This window comes from Mesocricetus auratus, unplaced genomic scaffold (genome assembly GCF_017639785.1).
Source record: "Mesocricetus auratus isolate SY011 unplaced genomic scaffold, BCM_Maur_2.0 Super-Scaffold_100042, whole genome shotgun sequence".
In the NCBI taxonomy this organism is placed as follows: domain Eukaryota; kingdom Metazoa; phylum Chordata; class Mammalia; order Rodentia; family Cricetidae; genus Mesocricetus; species Mesocricetus auratus.
The window spans coordinates 2,131,840-2,147,515 of record NW_024429219.1 but is presented as its reverse complement, the minus strand read 5'-3'; the positions used below and the strand labels follow the sequence as shown (position 1 = coordinate 2,147,515).

The 15,676-nt window shown below is 54.7% G+C and overlaps 1 protein-coding gene and 1 long non-coding RNA gene across 3 annotated transcripts; one reads left to right on the top strand and one right to left on the bottom strand.

Annotated features, from left to right (window-relative positions):
• Nucleotides 1–515: 515 nt before the first annotated feature.
• On the bottom strand, nt 516–4,422 carry Tprg1l (tumor protein p63 regulated 1 like). Its single transcript, XM_005079257.4, has 4 exons — nt 4,106–4,422; nt 3,842–4,018; nt 2,693–2,846; nt 516–1,813 (listed from the first exon to the last, which is right to left on the bottom strand). Exons 1-4 carry the CDS (start codon nt 4,378–4,380, stop codon nt 1,619–1,621), a joined length of 801 nt encoding a protein of 266 aa, XP_005079314.1. The 5' UTR covers nt 4,381–4,422; the 3' UTR covers nt 516–1,618.
• A 202-nt stretch (nt 4,423–4,624) lies between these two features.
• Nucleotides 4,625–8,085, top strand: LOC121135741. Of its 2 annotated transcripts, none has more exons than XR_005872849.1 (2): nt 4,625–7,642; nt 7,817–8,085. It is a non-coding gene; the product is annotated as an uncharacterized LOC121135741 (long non-coding RNA). The 2 variants fall into 2 exon arrangements; XR_005872848.1 differs by having other exon boundaries at nt 4,625–7,665.
• The last annotated feature ends 7,591 nt before the right edge of the window (nt 8,086–15,676 follow it).

Below are 15,676 nucleotides of genomic sequence, written 5' to 3'. Positions count from 1 at the left end.
AGGCCTGTCTGGGGGGGGGGATGAAGAACCCGGAAGTAACCCACCTACCTCCCTTATGACTCTTTGCTGTCCCCTGGGCTGTTGTCAGGGTGCTCTGGAGCAAGGGTGGCTGCTGTCTGACCTGTCCAGCCCTCTGCAGCAGGATGTCCTCAAAAGTGCTGAGGCCCCAGCACCGTGCCTGTCCCCATGTGGGATGCGAGTTCACAGCAGTTGGGCAGGTCTCTGGCCTGGCAAGGCGGTTATCCTGGGTTTCCGCCTGGTAGAGTCAAAAGTGCTCAGCCCACCCAACATACTTACACAACCTCCAGCAAATGCCTTGAAAGCAGCCAGACTAGAGCTGGGCTTGCGAACCAGGATTCTAACCTGACTGTGCACTTGCCCATCTGAGTTTCTGTGAAGAGAACCTCTAGGGAGGGTCCACAGCCAGGAGCACATTCAGCCCCTCAGGCCTCAAAGGCAGTCTTCGGCTGGCACACCTGTTTATGCGGTAGTAACTTCAAAATGAAGCAACTTCATTTGGTTTTCAACGTCTTTACTATGAGACCAAAAGCACAGGGTGAAGACCGGGTGCATCCGAGGTCACCTTTCCACCTGGACAGGCCCTGACATCCTAGTCACATCCATGCTGGTTAACTTAAAGCGGGGCAGGGGTGTCACGTGACAGGCCAGCAACTAGAGTTGTATTGGCAAGTGGTAGAGCTGTGGGGCAAGCTGTGTGAGGTTGGCGCGCTGAAGCCCTGCGAAGCTCAGGGACAAGCTGTGTGAGGTTGGCGTGCTGAAGCCCTGCGAAGCTCAGGGACAAGCTGTGTGAGGTTGGCGTGCTGAAGCCCTGCAAAGCTGTGTGAGGTTGGCGTGCTGAAGCCCTGCAAAGCTCAGGAAGGCTGATGGTGCCTGGGGTCCAGGCTGGTCTGTTTATTAATAAACATGCACTTCTTAAACCAAACCACTCAGTCCCTTTTAAACAGAGACACGATGATGTAAACCCACTACCACAACTTCCGGGAGGGGCTGGATTATGTCATGAAATGGACCTTTTCTGGGCCTAGGAAAATTGCTGAGTTAACCCAACCTGGATTAATTTTACAAAGCGTGGCTTTAGGTCACATGCACTCACAGAAGGCAGGCAGCCTTTCTTGGTAACTGGTCTACGGACTGCTATTGTATTTAGCTTTGAAAAAATGGGCTGAATTTTAAAATACAAAACTTGACGGGGGGGGGGGGTGTTAACGCTTGTGCAGTAGCGGTGCAGGCTCCAGAATCACTGTGCTCCGTCTCGTGTTCAGCAGTCCACGGAGCAGAAGGGGCGGGCACACCCTGCTAGGCATGCTGGAGGGGCAGGGCAGGAAGAACAAGCCCCGCAGGGACATGGAGGAAACACTTATGTGGAGTTACAGAAGGAACACAGTGGCATGGGACAGTCAGTATTCCTGCCTTCACCTATCAAGTTGCCAAGGTGTCTAATATCCAACTAGATATATATATATATATATATAATTCACTTGACTATTCTAATCAGACACCTAAAGGGACATTGCCTGTGCTCTCTCCAGCCATGGTGGGTAGCATGAGGTTGCACACTGAATCCCCACAACCTTGGTTTTCTTGAGGACACGGCCGTCTAGAAGCCTATCTTGCCCCTAGTCATGGAGTAACCCAGCTTGGCTTCGTTGTTAATGAAGGACATGAGTCCCACGTAGGTCTCGATGAGGAGTGGGCGCTCCAGCACCAGCACGCTGTTCGCCTGTCCTGGCAGTGGGCTTTCCTTCTGGGCTTTCTTGACAGCTTGGATCAAGAGAGCCTGGAAGCTTTCCAGCTTTAAAGAGAGAACAAACATGGAGGCTTAGCCTCGAGGTAGACCACACTGCTCCACTACACCAGGAGAGGAGGATCTGGGATGTTCCAACGACAGGTCAAGCGCTAAGAGCTGTGTCACCAAACAACTCGTGCCGTGCGGACATCACAACAGGACTTGCGTTAAGTCCAGACAAGTATAGATAGTACCACTCTGTCACTCAAGATGCAACCAAGAGACTCAGCAGCGCCCCACAGACATGGTGCTGCCAGCACAACAGACTCAAGAGACTCAGCAGCGCCCCACAGACAAGGTGCTGCCAGCACAACAGGCGGTGGACCTCTTACGCAGACGCACATGCTCTGTACACACTACAACAGGCAGTGGACCTCTTACGAAGACGCACATGCTCTCAAGTGACACAGGGTGGCTGGTCCCTTAACAATCCCGTCACCACTCACTGTACACACGGGTGAGCAGTGACCAGTAATATCACAGCCGGAGGAACCCATGAGGACTGTGATGTCACTGAGCGACAGGACTCTCTCAGCCCTACCATAACCTATCTGGGACGCATGTAAGCGATGCTCCGTGTGCTGCCGTGTCTGCCCCTCTGAAGAACCTCAGGGCTCCCTCAGCACCTCCCAAGTACAGAGCTGCACCGTCAGCAGCACCTGCAGAGCCATCGCCAGGACTGTGGGGTTTCCCCACGCTAACTCACCCAACCCAGACCGAGCATCCTGCAGCGGGATGGGGGGGGGGTCCTCCCTGAGTTCCCAGGCCCCGCTATCTAGTTTCCCCGTTATCAGAAGCTGCACGTCCAAGTGCTCACACTAGACCGTACAGCCCGGGGTACCCCCACCGGTCACTGCTGGGTCCAGGGGCCTGGGATCTGCTTACCTGGCACAGAGACGCGGTCTTCTCGTCCATGCCGGCCATAGGGTGTTCTATGAAGGTGGCGTAGGGCATGTTGGTGGACCAGGGGTTCCATCTGTTGATGAAAGAAGGGCGGCTCTGCCTGTCCCACTGGATGCGAACCCCAAAGCCTTCTCGCCTGATGGAAGAGGGGGAGGAAAGCCTTGCTTATTACCACAGGGGCACAACACTGCCGCCAGCATCAGGGACGGCAGGGGAGGGCGTGGCTTAGCGTGACAGTGGTCTCCACAAGCCACTTCAAGTACTTTCCAAGTGCCCTGGGGCTGGAGAGATGGCTCAGAGGTTAAGAGCCCTGGCTGCTCTTCCAGAGGTCCTGTGTTCAATTCCCAGCAACCACAAGGTAGCTCACAACCATCTGTAAATGAGATCTGGTGCCCTCTCCTGGCCTGCAGGCATACAAACAGGCAGGACAATATACAAAATAAATAAATCTTAAAAACAAAACAAAACAACAAAAAAAAAGAAGTTAATGCCTTGGTTGATGGTAAACCTCATCTTTACAGCCTATGAAACAGGCACACAGTTCAATCTGGCCAAATTATGGACGGGTTCGTTCCTTAAATGTGTTACTGAATGGTGTTTAAGCTTGTAGCCATTGGCTTCCTGGATTCCCTATTCAAACTCGGGTGTGGGCCTCTTAAGCTTCAGAATCTTTCTTTCACAGCAAGCTGACCAGCTCTTGAAAAGTGGCTGTTGGGTGTTTTCAATACATCCGGCTTTTAGTACGTTCAGTCAGTCAACCAACCAGTCAATAATCTGCTTTCAAACAACAAGCAGAAAAAGACTGAACACATACCCTGTGTTCCCATCCCGCTAGGGGTTAAAATGCCCGGTCTGGGGAGTGCTCAGTATGCAACAGGGCTTTTAACAGTGGGGCTAGGCTTGCACACACCCTAACAGGTAAGTGGATTTTCGTGCCGGCAGAGCGGCCGACTGTGCCAGCATCCCTTTTAAGGAGGTACTGGGCCGTCCTGAAAGTCACCAACTCCTGTTTTTAAGGCCCTTTCCGCTGGTCCTTCAAGAGGAGGCCTTTCGCTCACGGAAGAGCGGGGCAGCACCGCTCACAGGGCCGGCAGGGGCCCTGTCACGCAGTGCGCCGGCTGGTGCACCTACTTGTTGAGCGACTTGGGAGGAAACTGGAACTCTCCACAGGAGATGGTGTCCACCGCGCTGAGCGCCACCCTGACCACCTGCTGGCACCGAAGGCTGATGAAGTCATACTTGCAGATGAGCAGCGACTGGTCGGTGATGAGCACCAGCCGCTCCTTCTCGTTGTTCCAGTGGTCCACCCTGGAGGGGCGGGGGGAAGGGCCTGTCACCACGGGTCCCCGCCCGCTCACCCCGCTCTCCCGCTCGCCCCGCGGCTCGGCGGCTTACTCGGTCAGCAGCCACACCCCCTGGATCTCTCCGTCCTCCACGGGTCGCACGACGGCGCGGATCTCCTCCACCGCCTGCTCGATGGTGCCGGGCCGGAACACGAAGTACTCCTTGACACGGGCGCGCCGGGTAGGGTCGTGGACGCTCAGCGGCCACAGCGTCTGGCGCAGCGGTGTGTCCGCCCCCGGCCGGCCCGCGCCCGCATCCTCGCCGGCCGCCAGCAGCGCCGTGGGGCTCGTGCCCGCCGAGTCCACCGTGTCCCGCAGCTGCAGCATCGCGCGCAGCCACCCGCCGGTCCCCACGGACGCGGCCGCCGCCCCGGCGTCAGCCCGGCCCCGGCCCGGCCGCGCCCCGCCCCCTCGCCCCGCCCGCCTCGCGATTGGCTGTACCGTGCAGGTTCCCACCCCTCCCGCCTTCCGGATCCGCCTCCCGCACATCCCGATTGGCTTTTCTCCCGGCCGTCTCCTGCGATTGGCTCCAGCGCGTTGCCGTTCATAATCGCGGCGGGCCCCCCGGGCCGGAAGCAGCCGCCACGCGCGGAGCCACTTCCTGTTTACTCGACGGGAAAGGTGCAGGTTGCCCGGGGAGGTTCCTGGCTGAGGACCGAGGTGGAAAAGGGAAGCCGCTGACTCGCGCGGAAGGCGGGGCTGGCGCCAGGGGCGTCGCCCCGACAGTGCGTCCGCGCGCAGTGGCTCAGGGCGCCCTTCACCTTCTCCAAGGTTACGGTGCGGTTCGGGGCGTGGCGCTCCGCGGAGGTGTGCGTGCCTGCTCGGGGGCGGTGGGGGGGGTGTTTGGAAGCGCGGCCACGGGGGTGTTGGCTTCCGGGGACTGTGCACGCCCCGTGTGTGGGCACCTCAGATAGGTACAGACATCTCAGGGTGTGTGCTGCCCGCCATGTGTGTGCATGCGGGCATCGAGGGCCACCCTTGGGTTTGTGGCTTCTTACGGTTTGTGCACTGCGGTGGTTGGGTACCTGAGGGCCACGTCTAGGGTGTGTGCGGGCATGATTGGATGTCGGGCATGATTCGCACGAGTGAGCTACCACATCGCAGACTAGTGCTGCTGAGAGGGCTTAGGAAGAAAACCCCATTGGCCGTTCTTGGGCCCTGCAAAGCCTTCTTGGGACAGACGCCCTCCTTAGCCCACTTCATCCAATCCAGCGGGTTCTCCGTGGAAGAATGGTTCCTTTAAGTGGGTGGCGCACGTATGCTCTTCATAATAGGCACGTCTCCTGGCCTGCAGTCCTGGACCCAGCTGTCCTTCCAAGAGTCTAACTGACAGCCCCCCCCCCCATGCCATCCTCCATTGCTCTGTCCCCGCAGGCTCCAAGGGCTGTGCATCCATGGCAGTTTAAATCCTACCTTCACCAGTGGGCACTTCTGACTTGGCTGACCCCGTCATGTTCCCTCTTACTCTCCCCCCCCCCCCCCCGTCACCCCAAAGCCTTTTTTTTGTTGTGGGGTGCTGCACACGAGATACAGCAAGCCAGGCATGGTGGCGCACATCTTCACTCAGGAGGCAGAGGCAGGCGGATCTCTGTGAGTTCGAGGTCGGCCTGGTCTACAGAGCGAGTTCCAGGACAGGATCCAAAGCAAAAACCAAGGGGGGGGGGAGATAAAGCAGTAATCACCGAGGGAGCATTTGCCAGAAACACTTCCCCTTCTGCAGAAACAGGCCAGACCGGCACAGGTGTGTGGGTGCTGGCAGAAACTACCAGGCCTCTGGGTCAGAGAGGAAGAACTCTTAGGAGGAAAGCCGTGGAGGGTGTCGGAGCACCTGCTCCCACAGGGTTTCCAGCCGTGTGCCTGGGTTGGTGGAGATAATGGTCTGCTAAGACGATGTGGCCCATCAGTCACCCACGAGACCTGGGTTAGATTCAGGAGTGAGTGACAGCCCAGGGTCGCTTTAGCTCTGGACCTGTCGTCCGTCTCTTGATAGTCTCCAGGGCTAGTCAGTCAGCCTGCAAGACCTTTTACGTCGTGGCTTCTTCAGAGTCTAGTTGACAGGGCTGAGGTCACTGGGACACGGATAGAAAGCAGCCGCCACGACGTAAGAGATCCCCACCCGGGCTCCTGTCTCTGTGGATAATGGGGGATGAGCTACTGACAAGGGAGGGGCAGATGACCAGTTAAATGCCTTTAAGACAATAAGCAAATGTCTTTCTGTGGCATGCACACGTCCAGGGTGTAAGGGGTAAATCATCGTGGTCCATTTTCTGTCTGAGGCGTCTAGTAGAGCCACAGCTGAGCAGGTGATCTGTGCCTGTCCCCAGCAGAGGGCATAAGCAGCTGGAGCCTGCCTGTCTGTAGACACCCTCAGTTCACCTTGAGGTTGAAAGCCCCATCTGCTGCAAGACAGAAGCCATGTATCAGAAAAGGGGAGGAGAATCTCCAGCCCCGGGAGGATGCAGGAAGGGAGGGCTCCGTGCTAGACAAGCAGGAAGGGCAGCAACACTCTGTCCCAGCCCGTGGCGGAAAAGGGCAGGGATCTTCAGATTTGGGGACTACAAAAACGCATGGCCTCACATCGTGAGGAATCTGCATACTTGTCCATTTTGGCCACTCGGACACCCGGCTTCTGCTGAAGTGGAAATAACCCTGTCTCAATTTTGCTACGAAGTCAGCAGCATTCTCACCGTGAGTAAGGGCCACTGTGTCGCACGCCGGGCTGCCAGGACAGACCACGGACTGGCTTGTTGGAAGCAACAGCAGCATGCAGCGAGATTCCTGAGAGCAGCCTACCAGGACCACAGTGTGTGGGGCGGGGTGGGGCGGGGCGGGGGAAGGACTCCTCCTGACTCCTGAGGACACACACGTCTTCCTCTGTATGTTGCCAGCCCACTCTGGGTGTCCCTCAGCCTGTGGCCGTCTTTACACAGTTGTGTCCACTTCCTCTTTTGTAAGGGTCCCTGACATATTTGCACAGGCGCACCCTAACTGCCTCCGCTTTACCTGGCCATCATCAAAGGCTCTGCTTTCCGAAGATGATCAGTCACCGATACAGGCTGGGATTTGAATGTACATTATCTATCTGGTAATGGTGGATTCATCTAGGCACAAGTGATGACACATTGCATGTAGATGACCCCCACATGGGTACACAGGTCAGGGGCGGGGGCGAGGAGCCAGGGGGCAATGCCCAAGACTAGGGGAATATGGTTTGGGGGCCCCAGAGCTTGGATTGGCCCTGGGGCCCAGTAGCCTATTCCAGGGACTTTTCAGGGGGCTGTTCCCAGATTGGCCAGCAGATGTCGCAACTACCCACACCCAGCCTTCCTGGGGAGGCAGCAGCTTCACAGCTTGTGTTTTTAAAGTCCCAGGTGAAGCCATTATCTTCCTGCAGAAGACTCGGAACCCCGGCCTTAAAGAGTGGATTCTCATCTTGATTTCCCGATGCTGTGACATAGCATTTTGCAAAAATCTGTGGGTCCCCACCCTTGCCCTCTTTTTAAGGGTCCCAGGCCTCACACACGCTAGAGGCTAGTGCTCCACCACTTGGGATGCTTCACCACAAGGCTGAGCCCCACCTCTGATGCCCGTGAGGACCCTGAAGAACCTGGGGTGGGTTCTCGGGGCTGCATGGGGCTTCCCCAGGAGCTGGTACCATCCGTCCCCCGTAAAGTTCTATGGGCAGCCTGGAGGAGTGGGGAAGGGAGTGGGGGGGTGGGAGAGGGGCCCTTTCAGAGCCATCTGTCCTCTGGCTTGTGCGCAGGGTCTGTCTCTTGGATCTGCCCTCCTGGAAGCACCACTGGAAGTTGTCCACAGGAGGCAATCCTCGCACTGTCGGGAGCTCTGCCGTGGAACGCCCCACGTTGCCCTTAGCCACTGACTCAGAGCCTGACTCAGAGCCTCCACCACGTAAGCAGAGGTCGCTTTGACCAAGAACCGGGTTCCCAGGCTGAAAAGATGGCTCAGCAGGTAGAGCGCCCTGCTGCCACACCTCATGGCCTGTATACATACTAAATAAATTTAAAAAACAAACAAAAAATGCCATGACCATGGCAACTCTTAAAAAAAAGTTAGTCAAATGCACACACACCTGAGAGAAATCAGCTCTTGACAACTGCGACACACAGGGCTGTGGGCATAAAGACACCGGCTCCAGACACTGGCCTTACGGAAACTCAGCCTGACCACAGCCCTGGGTGGTCCTCACAAAGTGTTTCTATGGTGATTTCCCAACAACTGCCACGCCACCAGGAGGATGATTTTCCTCCATGTCCAACTGAGTCCAAGAGGGTCGGTCTCTCCGGAACCAACCAGAGCTCCAGTGTCCACCTAGCCCAGTGAGGAGGCCCGGTCTTACACAAGGCGTGTCCGCCCGCAGTCCTCCATGTCCCCCATGTGGCCTCAGAGAAAACCTCTGTGGGTCTCTCTTTCGGAAGTGGGAAGTAGGAGGAACCTAGGCCAGGAGATCTTTTCATTTATTTATGGTTTTAGATCAATCCTCATATACCCCAGGTTTTATGCAGGGCTGGGGATTGAACCCCGGCCTTTTAGTACGATAGGCAAGCACTCTACCAAATGAGCTACAGCCCCACCTCCACGCTGAAATACTGGAAGGATCTGAGGCACCTTCTCTGATTGTGACTCACAGACAAGGACTGTACATGCATTGAGTGTGAGCTGGCTGACCCCTATGCCCCCCAAGAGACCTCAGAAGGACCCTCGGCTGGCCCAGGGCAGGCCCTGCAGAAAGAAGTTGGGGGGGGGTTCTTGGCTGCCCCAGGACAGGCAACCTCTGTGGACATCCATCTCTTCTTCAAGTGACATTACCACAGGACAGTCTGCCCAGGGTACAGTTGGCATTAGATTTCCTTTGCTGCTGTACAAGTGACCCAGGCTGGCAGCTGAGCCCACAGAAGTGCATTGCCCTATATCCCAGAAGCCTGAGGTTGGGACATCCAGACTTCTCTCCAGCATTGGTGGCCCTGCAGTCCCTACCAGCCCAGCTGTCTTCTCAGTCATCTCCCTGATGGGTCCTCTAGTGTCTCCTCCTCTGTCCCACAAGAATCCCTGCTGTTGGGTTAGGAACCCACTCAGATAATTACTAGGATGGTAATCTGAGATCCCCTCGGCAACTTCACCTAACTGTTTCCAAATCAGGCCCCACGAAGGCATGGGGGATGGGATGTGGACTGTCTTAGGAAGGTATTCAACCCAGACCAGCCACCTCTCCGACACAGGCTGTCGTGTGAACCGATGTTATTCTTGCTTGCAGTGATGGCTAATAACACACCCACCACCCTGGACCTTCCTCCACCCTGCCCGATGTTCCCTTGGTAACGGGTAATAAGGTGATGAGTGAGGGCCTGTGATGGGTCAGGCAGGCCCACATAGAGAAACCACATGTAGCAGCGCTGGCTAGTGTTTTATCAGATGGGTACCAGCCAGCGTCATTTGGGAAGAGAGAATCTCAATTGAGAAAACGGCCCCCACCAGACTGGCCTGTGCAGTTTTTTTTTTCTTGATTGATGAGTGACATGGAAAGGCCCAGCCCATTGTGGGTGGTGCCACCCCAGGGCAGGTGGTCATATGAGAAAGGTTGAGCAAGCTGAGGGGAGCAAGCCAGTAAGCTGTAAGCTGCATCTCCCTGTGGCCTCTGCTCCAGTTCCTGCGTCCAGGTTCCTGCCCTGAGTCCCTGCCCCGACTGCCCTCGGCAGTGGCGATGGAGTGGTGACCCGAGAGTTGTAAGAAGAGATAAACCCTTCCCTCTCCAAGTTGCCTTTGACGGTGGTGTTTTCACCACAGCAGTAGAAACCATAATTAAGCCGGTAGCTACACATTCCCCGAAGCTGCACAGGCTGGGTGTTCAAGTACTGAGCAGGAGGCAACCTCCAGGGAGGTGGTTGCGTTTCTTCCATATTGCGCTCAAAGTCAGGAGGCCACAGAAATAGAGGGCCTGGTGCAGGCCCCGCAGCTGGCCACCGACAGGGTCCAACCTGGGTCCTTGCTGCAAAATCATGAGCCAGAACTCCATCCCGGGCCACAGTCCATGTGAGTCAGCGTACGTGGGGGCGGGGGTGGGGTGGGGCGTGTTTCATTATGGTTTCTCTCTCACAGCAGGTTTAGAGCTTTGGAAATGGATGTGAGAACCAGTGAGCCACAGGCCTCTAAAATGAGTTGTTTGGCGTTTGTTCGGGGCACCTGGCATAAACTTTGCCCTCTAGAGACTATCCCTGTCCGTCTCTGGCTTTTGCCAAAATTTTGGTTATCACCAATGATGTCATCTGCAGAAATAGGTGACTGTGGTTGCATCTGAGTACCCGAAGATACCTGGGGCATTTGTTTCTTTTTGCTTTCTGAGAGAGGGTCTTACCATGTTGCACAGGCTAGCCTCAAACTCCTGCTCCCTCTGCCTCAGCCTCCGCCGTGGAGAACTGGGATCACAGACAGATGCCACGGTGTCCGGCTGTGGAGACAACCTTTGATGTTAGTTAGGTTGGCCTTTCACCTGTTAGAAAAAGTAGCCTTGAAAACTCAGACGGGACACTGGCTTACTTTTTCAGAATGGAAGCTTTTGCCTGGCAGCTGATGTCTCTGTAGCTGCAGGGGATGCTTTGGGATTCTATCTGTTGGGCTCGCTTTCCCAGCTCCTGCAAAATGCATCAGACTGCAGAGCAGGGCGGCCAGCATGGCTGTGGGGAAGGAGGGAGCGGTTTGCTTTGGAAATTAGCGCTGTGGTTTGAGCCCTCTTCCTCCCCACATTATTTTTCCTCCAGCCAAAGAATATTTTAATTATTTCCTGCAGAGAATGAGACGACACCAATGGAAAATACTGTCTCCTCAGGGCACAGTGCTTCGGGCCTCTAACCCAAGCAGCTGGTAGGGGCAGGCAGAGCTCCGTGAGTCTCAAGGCTAGCCTGGTCTACATAGGGAGTTCCGGGACAGCCAAGACTAGTGAGAATTAAAAAAAAAAAGGTGCTTTTTAGTAAGACGAGAGAAGCTTTTCTATAGGTGTGGAAAATGGAACTACAGCCATGACTCTTTGTCTGTTTGGACTGGACCATCAAACAAAGCCTGACCCCGAGTGTCGCCAGAGTTACGACTCAGTGACACTTTAGCACACTGCTGGGTGGGAGGCACGGTGACAAGGTGGGCTGAGGAAGGGACAATCTACGATCCTGGGAGGCGTGTGCTGCAGCAGTGGGCTCCGGCCCATGTGTGAATGCCGCACACTCCTTGAAAGCCCGTGGTTAAATAAATAGATAGGTCAGGTGTGGTGGTGCATGCCCTTAGCCATGGCACTTGGGAGGCAGTGGCAGGTGGGTCTTTTAGTTCCAGTCCAGTCAGGTCTACAAAAAGAGTTCTGGGATAGCCAGGGCTGCAGAGAAACTATCTTGAACAAAACCAAGTGTGTGTGTGTGTGTGTGTGTGTGTGTGTGTGTGTGTGTGTGTGTGTCTGTTTTGCCTTAATGTGTATTAAGCTTAGAAGAGGGCACGGGATTCCCTGGAACTGGAGTTACAGAGGGTTGTGGGTGGCCATTGGGTGGCCATGTATGTGCTGGGAATCGAACCCAAGTCTTCTGGAAGAGCATTCAACTCTCTTAACCACTGACCTATCTATCCAGCCCCAGAAGCTCAGGATTTTGATGGGTAAATCCAACCCGTACCCCGCAAATGGACCAAGCAGACCCTAAAGTGGAAGGTGACATGTGGCAAGATTCAGTAAAGGCTAATCTGAGTGGGCGGGCCACCAGCCTCCTGAAGCCAGCACCGTGGTCTTCAATACATTCAGTGCACACAAGGGGGCGCTGTACCAACAGTCCAGTTAGCGTAGATAATCCCAAAGCACGTTAAAGGCAATTGCCGCTAAATCCCAACACAATTTGACAGGAACTGGATAGATTAACCTCAAAATTAATTTGGAAGGATGACCAAGAATGACCATTACAGGCCCAACAAGATGACTCAGCGGGTAAAGGTGGCTGCTGAAAAGTCAGATGGACCCGAGTTTGATCCTTGTGACACACATCATAGAAGAACCAATTCCATCAATTTGTCCTCTGATCCCCACACTTGCACTTCGACACCTGAGCTATCCAATAAACGAATAAGACTAATACAAATTAAGAAAAAGAATCACTGTTAATTATTTGCAGGAAAAAGCAAGCTACAAACTTCACGGATCTGGGTACACAGTTATGTACCTCCTTAGCCTAGAGCTGTCACAAGCATCTCAGTGGCCAGCTATTGCTCGGACCTGTTTCGGCAAGGAAGGAAAAAATGGTACAATAATTTGGGATGGAATCATCAGAAATAATCAGAAGCAGGAGCTGTTTGTGTCCAGCCAGGAGAACACAGTATCCGTGGTAGCCACGTGACCGGGTCACTGGCCATATTGTTCGGGTCATTGGCCATATTCTCCTTTAACAGCAGACACTGGGATGGACTCCATGAAATACACGCAGCAGATTCAACAACAGAACACTTACCCATCTTTCATGACTTTTATATATGGGTTTACATACAGGTATTATCCGTATGTACTGTATGTACTTGATGAACTTGGAGCATGTCCCTTCCCCTCTTGCCTGTGCTTATTGTGGAGTGATGGAGAGACACGTTGACTGCATAACTCATGGAGCTAGGCTGCTTCGTTTACCGTGTTGTGACTGTCACTCCAGCCCATGACACACCTTGAAACAATTATGTCCCAGAAGCTGTCATGTCATCATGAAAAAGCAGCAAGGCAGCTCATTTTTGGAGAATATTTGTTGTGCTTAACTTAGTAGCTGTAAAAGAAAACTTTTTTTTTTTTGGTTTTTTTGAGACAGGGTTTCTATGTGGCTTTGGAGGCTGTCCTGGAACTCGCTCTTGTAGACCAGGCTGGTTCGAACTCACAGAGATCCGCCTGCCTCTGCCTCCCGAGTGCTGGGATTAAAGGTGTGCACCACCTCCGCCTGGCAAAAGAAAACTTTTTGTTGTGAGTATAGAAGTGTATGAAACCCACATGTGCAGTTTGTTAACACACGTGCAGTCTGATTTCTAGTTTTGTGGGGTTTTTCCTTCTTTCCTTTTTTTTTTTTTTTTTTTTTTTTTTTTTTGGAGATAAGGTCTCATGTAGCCCAGGATGGCATTGCATCGAATTTGCTATGTAGCTGAGGATGACCTTGAACTTGGGCTCTTCCCTCCTCTACCTCCCCAGTGCAAGTGTGTAGCACCACACCTAGTTTGTGTAGCACCCGGGATTGGACCCAGAAAACCTCGTCCCTGATGACTTTTAAAATGACAAACTCTAAATGTCCTGATTACTCCATGGTTGTGTTGGAAACTAGACACTCATTAGGCAGACAGCTGCTCACACATGCTCATAGGAGCCAGACTGGACAGGGAAAGAAAGGGTCTCTGGGGCCAGGATGAGACTCCAGTCAACACCAGCCCATGTGACAGGCTTTGCTTGGAGATGTGAGCTCCATGTTAGTGGGTCACCTACCCACACCTGACTGGGAACAAGGACTCTGGGAATAGGGGGCAGACCCCATTCTGCCCATGTGCATTCCTCCTCTCGTAAACGGCATCTGGGAAAGGACACACCTGCCATGGAAGAGGGTGTGTCTTAGCCCAACCACAAGGACTCCAACAGGAAGCACCTGGTTTCCTGCTGGCCTGACCACCTGACACCTGCCAAGACTCTTCACATGGCAGAGAGCATAGGCGGAGCTAGAATAACCCAAGGTCATTAAAGGAAATCTAAGGGAAATCATCAAGTTGACGGGGCCATGCACGAGGCCATGCATGTTCTTTTGTAAAATCAGTAAAACCAGTTCCCTTTGCATTGTTTTTCTTCAATAAGGTCCCCACACAGAGCTGCTGGATCCTAAAAGCCCAGACCCTGTCCCACCCATAGATTGTCTTTCTGAGCCAGGACCACTTCTCTGTGATGAGCAGAGGAGATACTGAGATGGAGTCATCTTTCACACGCCCACCCCCAGCCCCAGCCCCAGGGAAGGTTTAGCAGAGCAGGAGGTGAGCTTTTCCAGGGTCCCAGTCCATGCATGCACACCCTACCGACCGTGCATTCACGAAAGCCAGCTGTTGGAGAGGAATAGGTGCACAGAAGGGACAGGCAGGCAGGTCCTGCCTGCAGTGGAGGCCCCTGGTGTGACATGGGGTACTCAACGATTTCTTGAGTGCAGACACCTGGGAGGCCAGTACTTCAGAGTCACCCAGAAGGCTTGGGTCAGCCTCTGCTACCCTGATCCAGGGAGGGTCTGGTGATGGGTTCAAAGAACGGGATCCAGAACAGAAGGGTAAACTGGGTTTCTGTTTGGGGAATTGGGTAGCAAGTTCCAAGACCACTTGTCTCTTCCCCCCTGTCTTCTGTCTCTGTCTCTCCCCCTCTCTCATCTGTGTCCCCTCCTCCCTCCCCAAAGCCAGGTTCCTGTGATTAGTGCAGTCTGTAGTCTTCGTAGGCTGAGGCAGGGGCTCTGCTCCCTTCCTGGTCCTGGGGTTCATTTCACAGCAGCAGGTCTGTCTGAGCTGGCAGTACCCACACCCATTAACGCCGGATGCAGCCTTCTGAAATGGGAGTGGAACACTTTCGCACCTCCTCTTCCAGGTCCCTTGACCAGAGTTTCCCTCAATCACTATCATCGGGGAGGAGGAGGTTGGAACACCTGCCTCATTCCCCAAGAAATGATGGCGGAGGAGGGAGGTCTTCAAAAGAGGGCAGGCTAGGCCTACCAGTCATGGAAAGGCAGGCGCAGCTCTCCAGAAAGACTAGCAGGGACTGAACCTCACACAGCTAGTGAGGTCCCCTACTGTGCCCTTCTGGGACTACCCTAGTTCAGCTTCCAAAAGGAGCCCCTCTGAGTGTCCTGGCCCCAGGGACTCCATGTCTAGCGCTGGACAGTCTGGCCCTAGCCCTGGAAGAAAGTCACATCAAAACAAAACCAGGCTTAAAGGACAGCAAATAGCCCGGAGCAGGGAGTTGCCTTGCGTTCCAGACCCCATGCAGGTGCCTGGTGGGACCTACACGCCCACTCCACGCCCATGCCACCATCCCGAAGCACTCCGCACAGAACTAGGAATACAGATGCTCAGGCGGTGGTGTGTCACCTATAATGTCAGTTCACAAAGGAGGTGCCCAGAGTCACACAAAGGCTGCCCTCCCCGTATCCCAATCTCCCCCTGCTTCTGGGGCAGCCGAAGCGGGGCGCGGGATGAGGAGCCAAGGAAAGATGAATGCAGTGTTCGTGGAGATGCGCTTGCGGAGGTCCCGGGTAATGGTCGAATCGTGTTTGCCAGGTGTGCGACATTCAGGACTGGTCACTTGGATGGGAACAGACCTAGGGCTCTCGGCCCGAGGTGCGCAGGGAACTCCAAGAGGATGCTCAAATGAAGCTAGATGTCGGGTACAGGGACGCGAGCTTAGTCTTGTGGGTTGAATCAGGAGCCGCGGAGGGGAGGGGCTGGCGCGGGACTGGAAGTGGGCTCTCTCTGTTGGGACGGTCTGGGCGGGGCCGAAGGCGGAACGGGCGGGGCCTGGGCTGGGGGTGGAGCCGAAAAGGGGCGGGAGTCGGGGCGGGAGGGGGCTGGGGTCCGGGTTGGGGGCGTGCGGCGGGCGGAC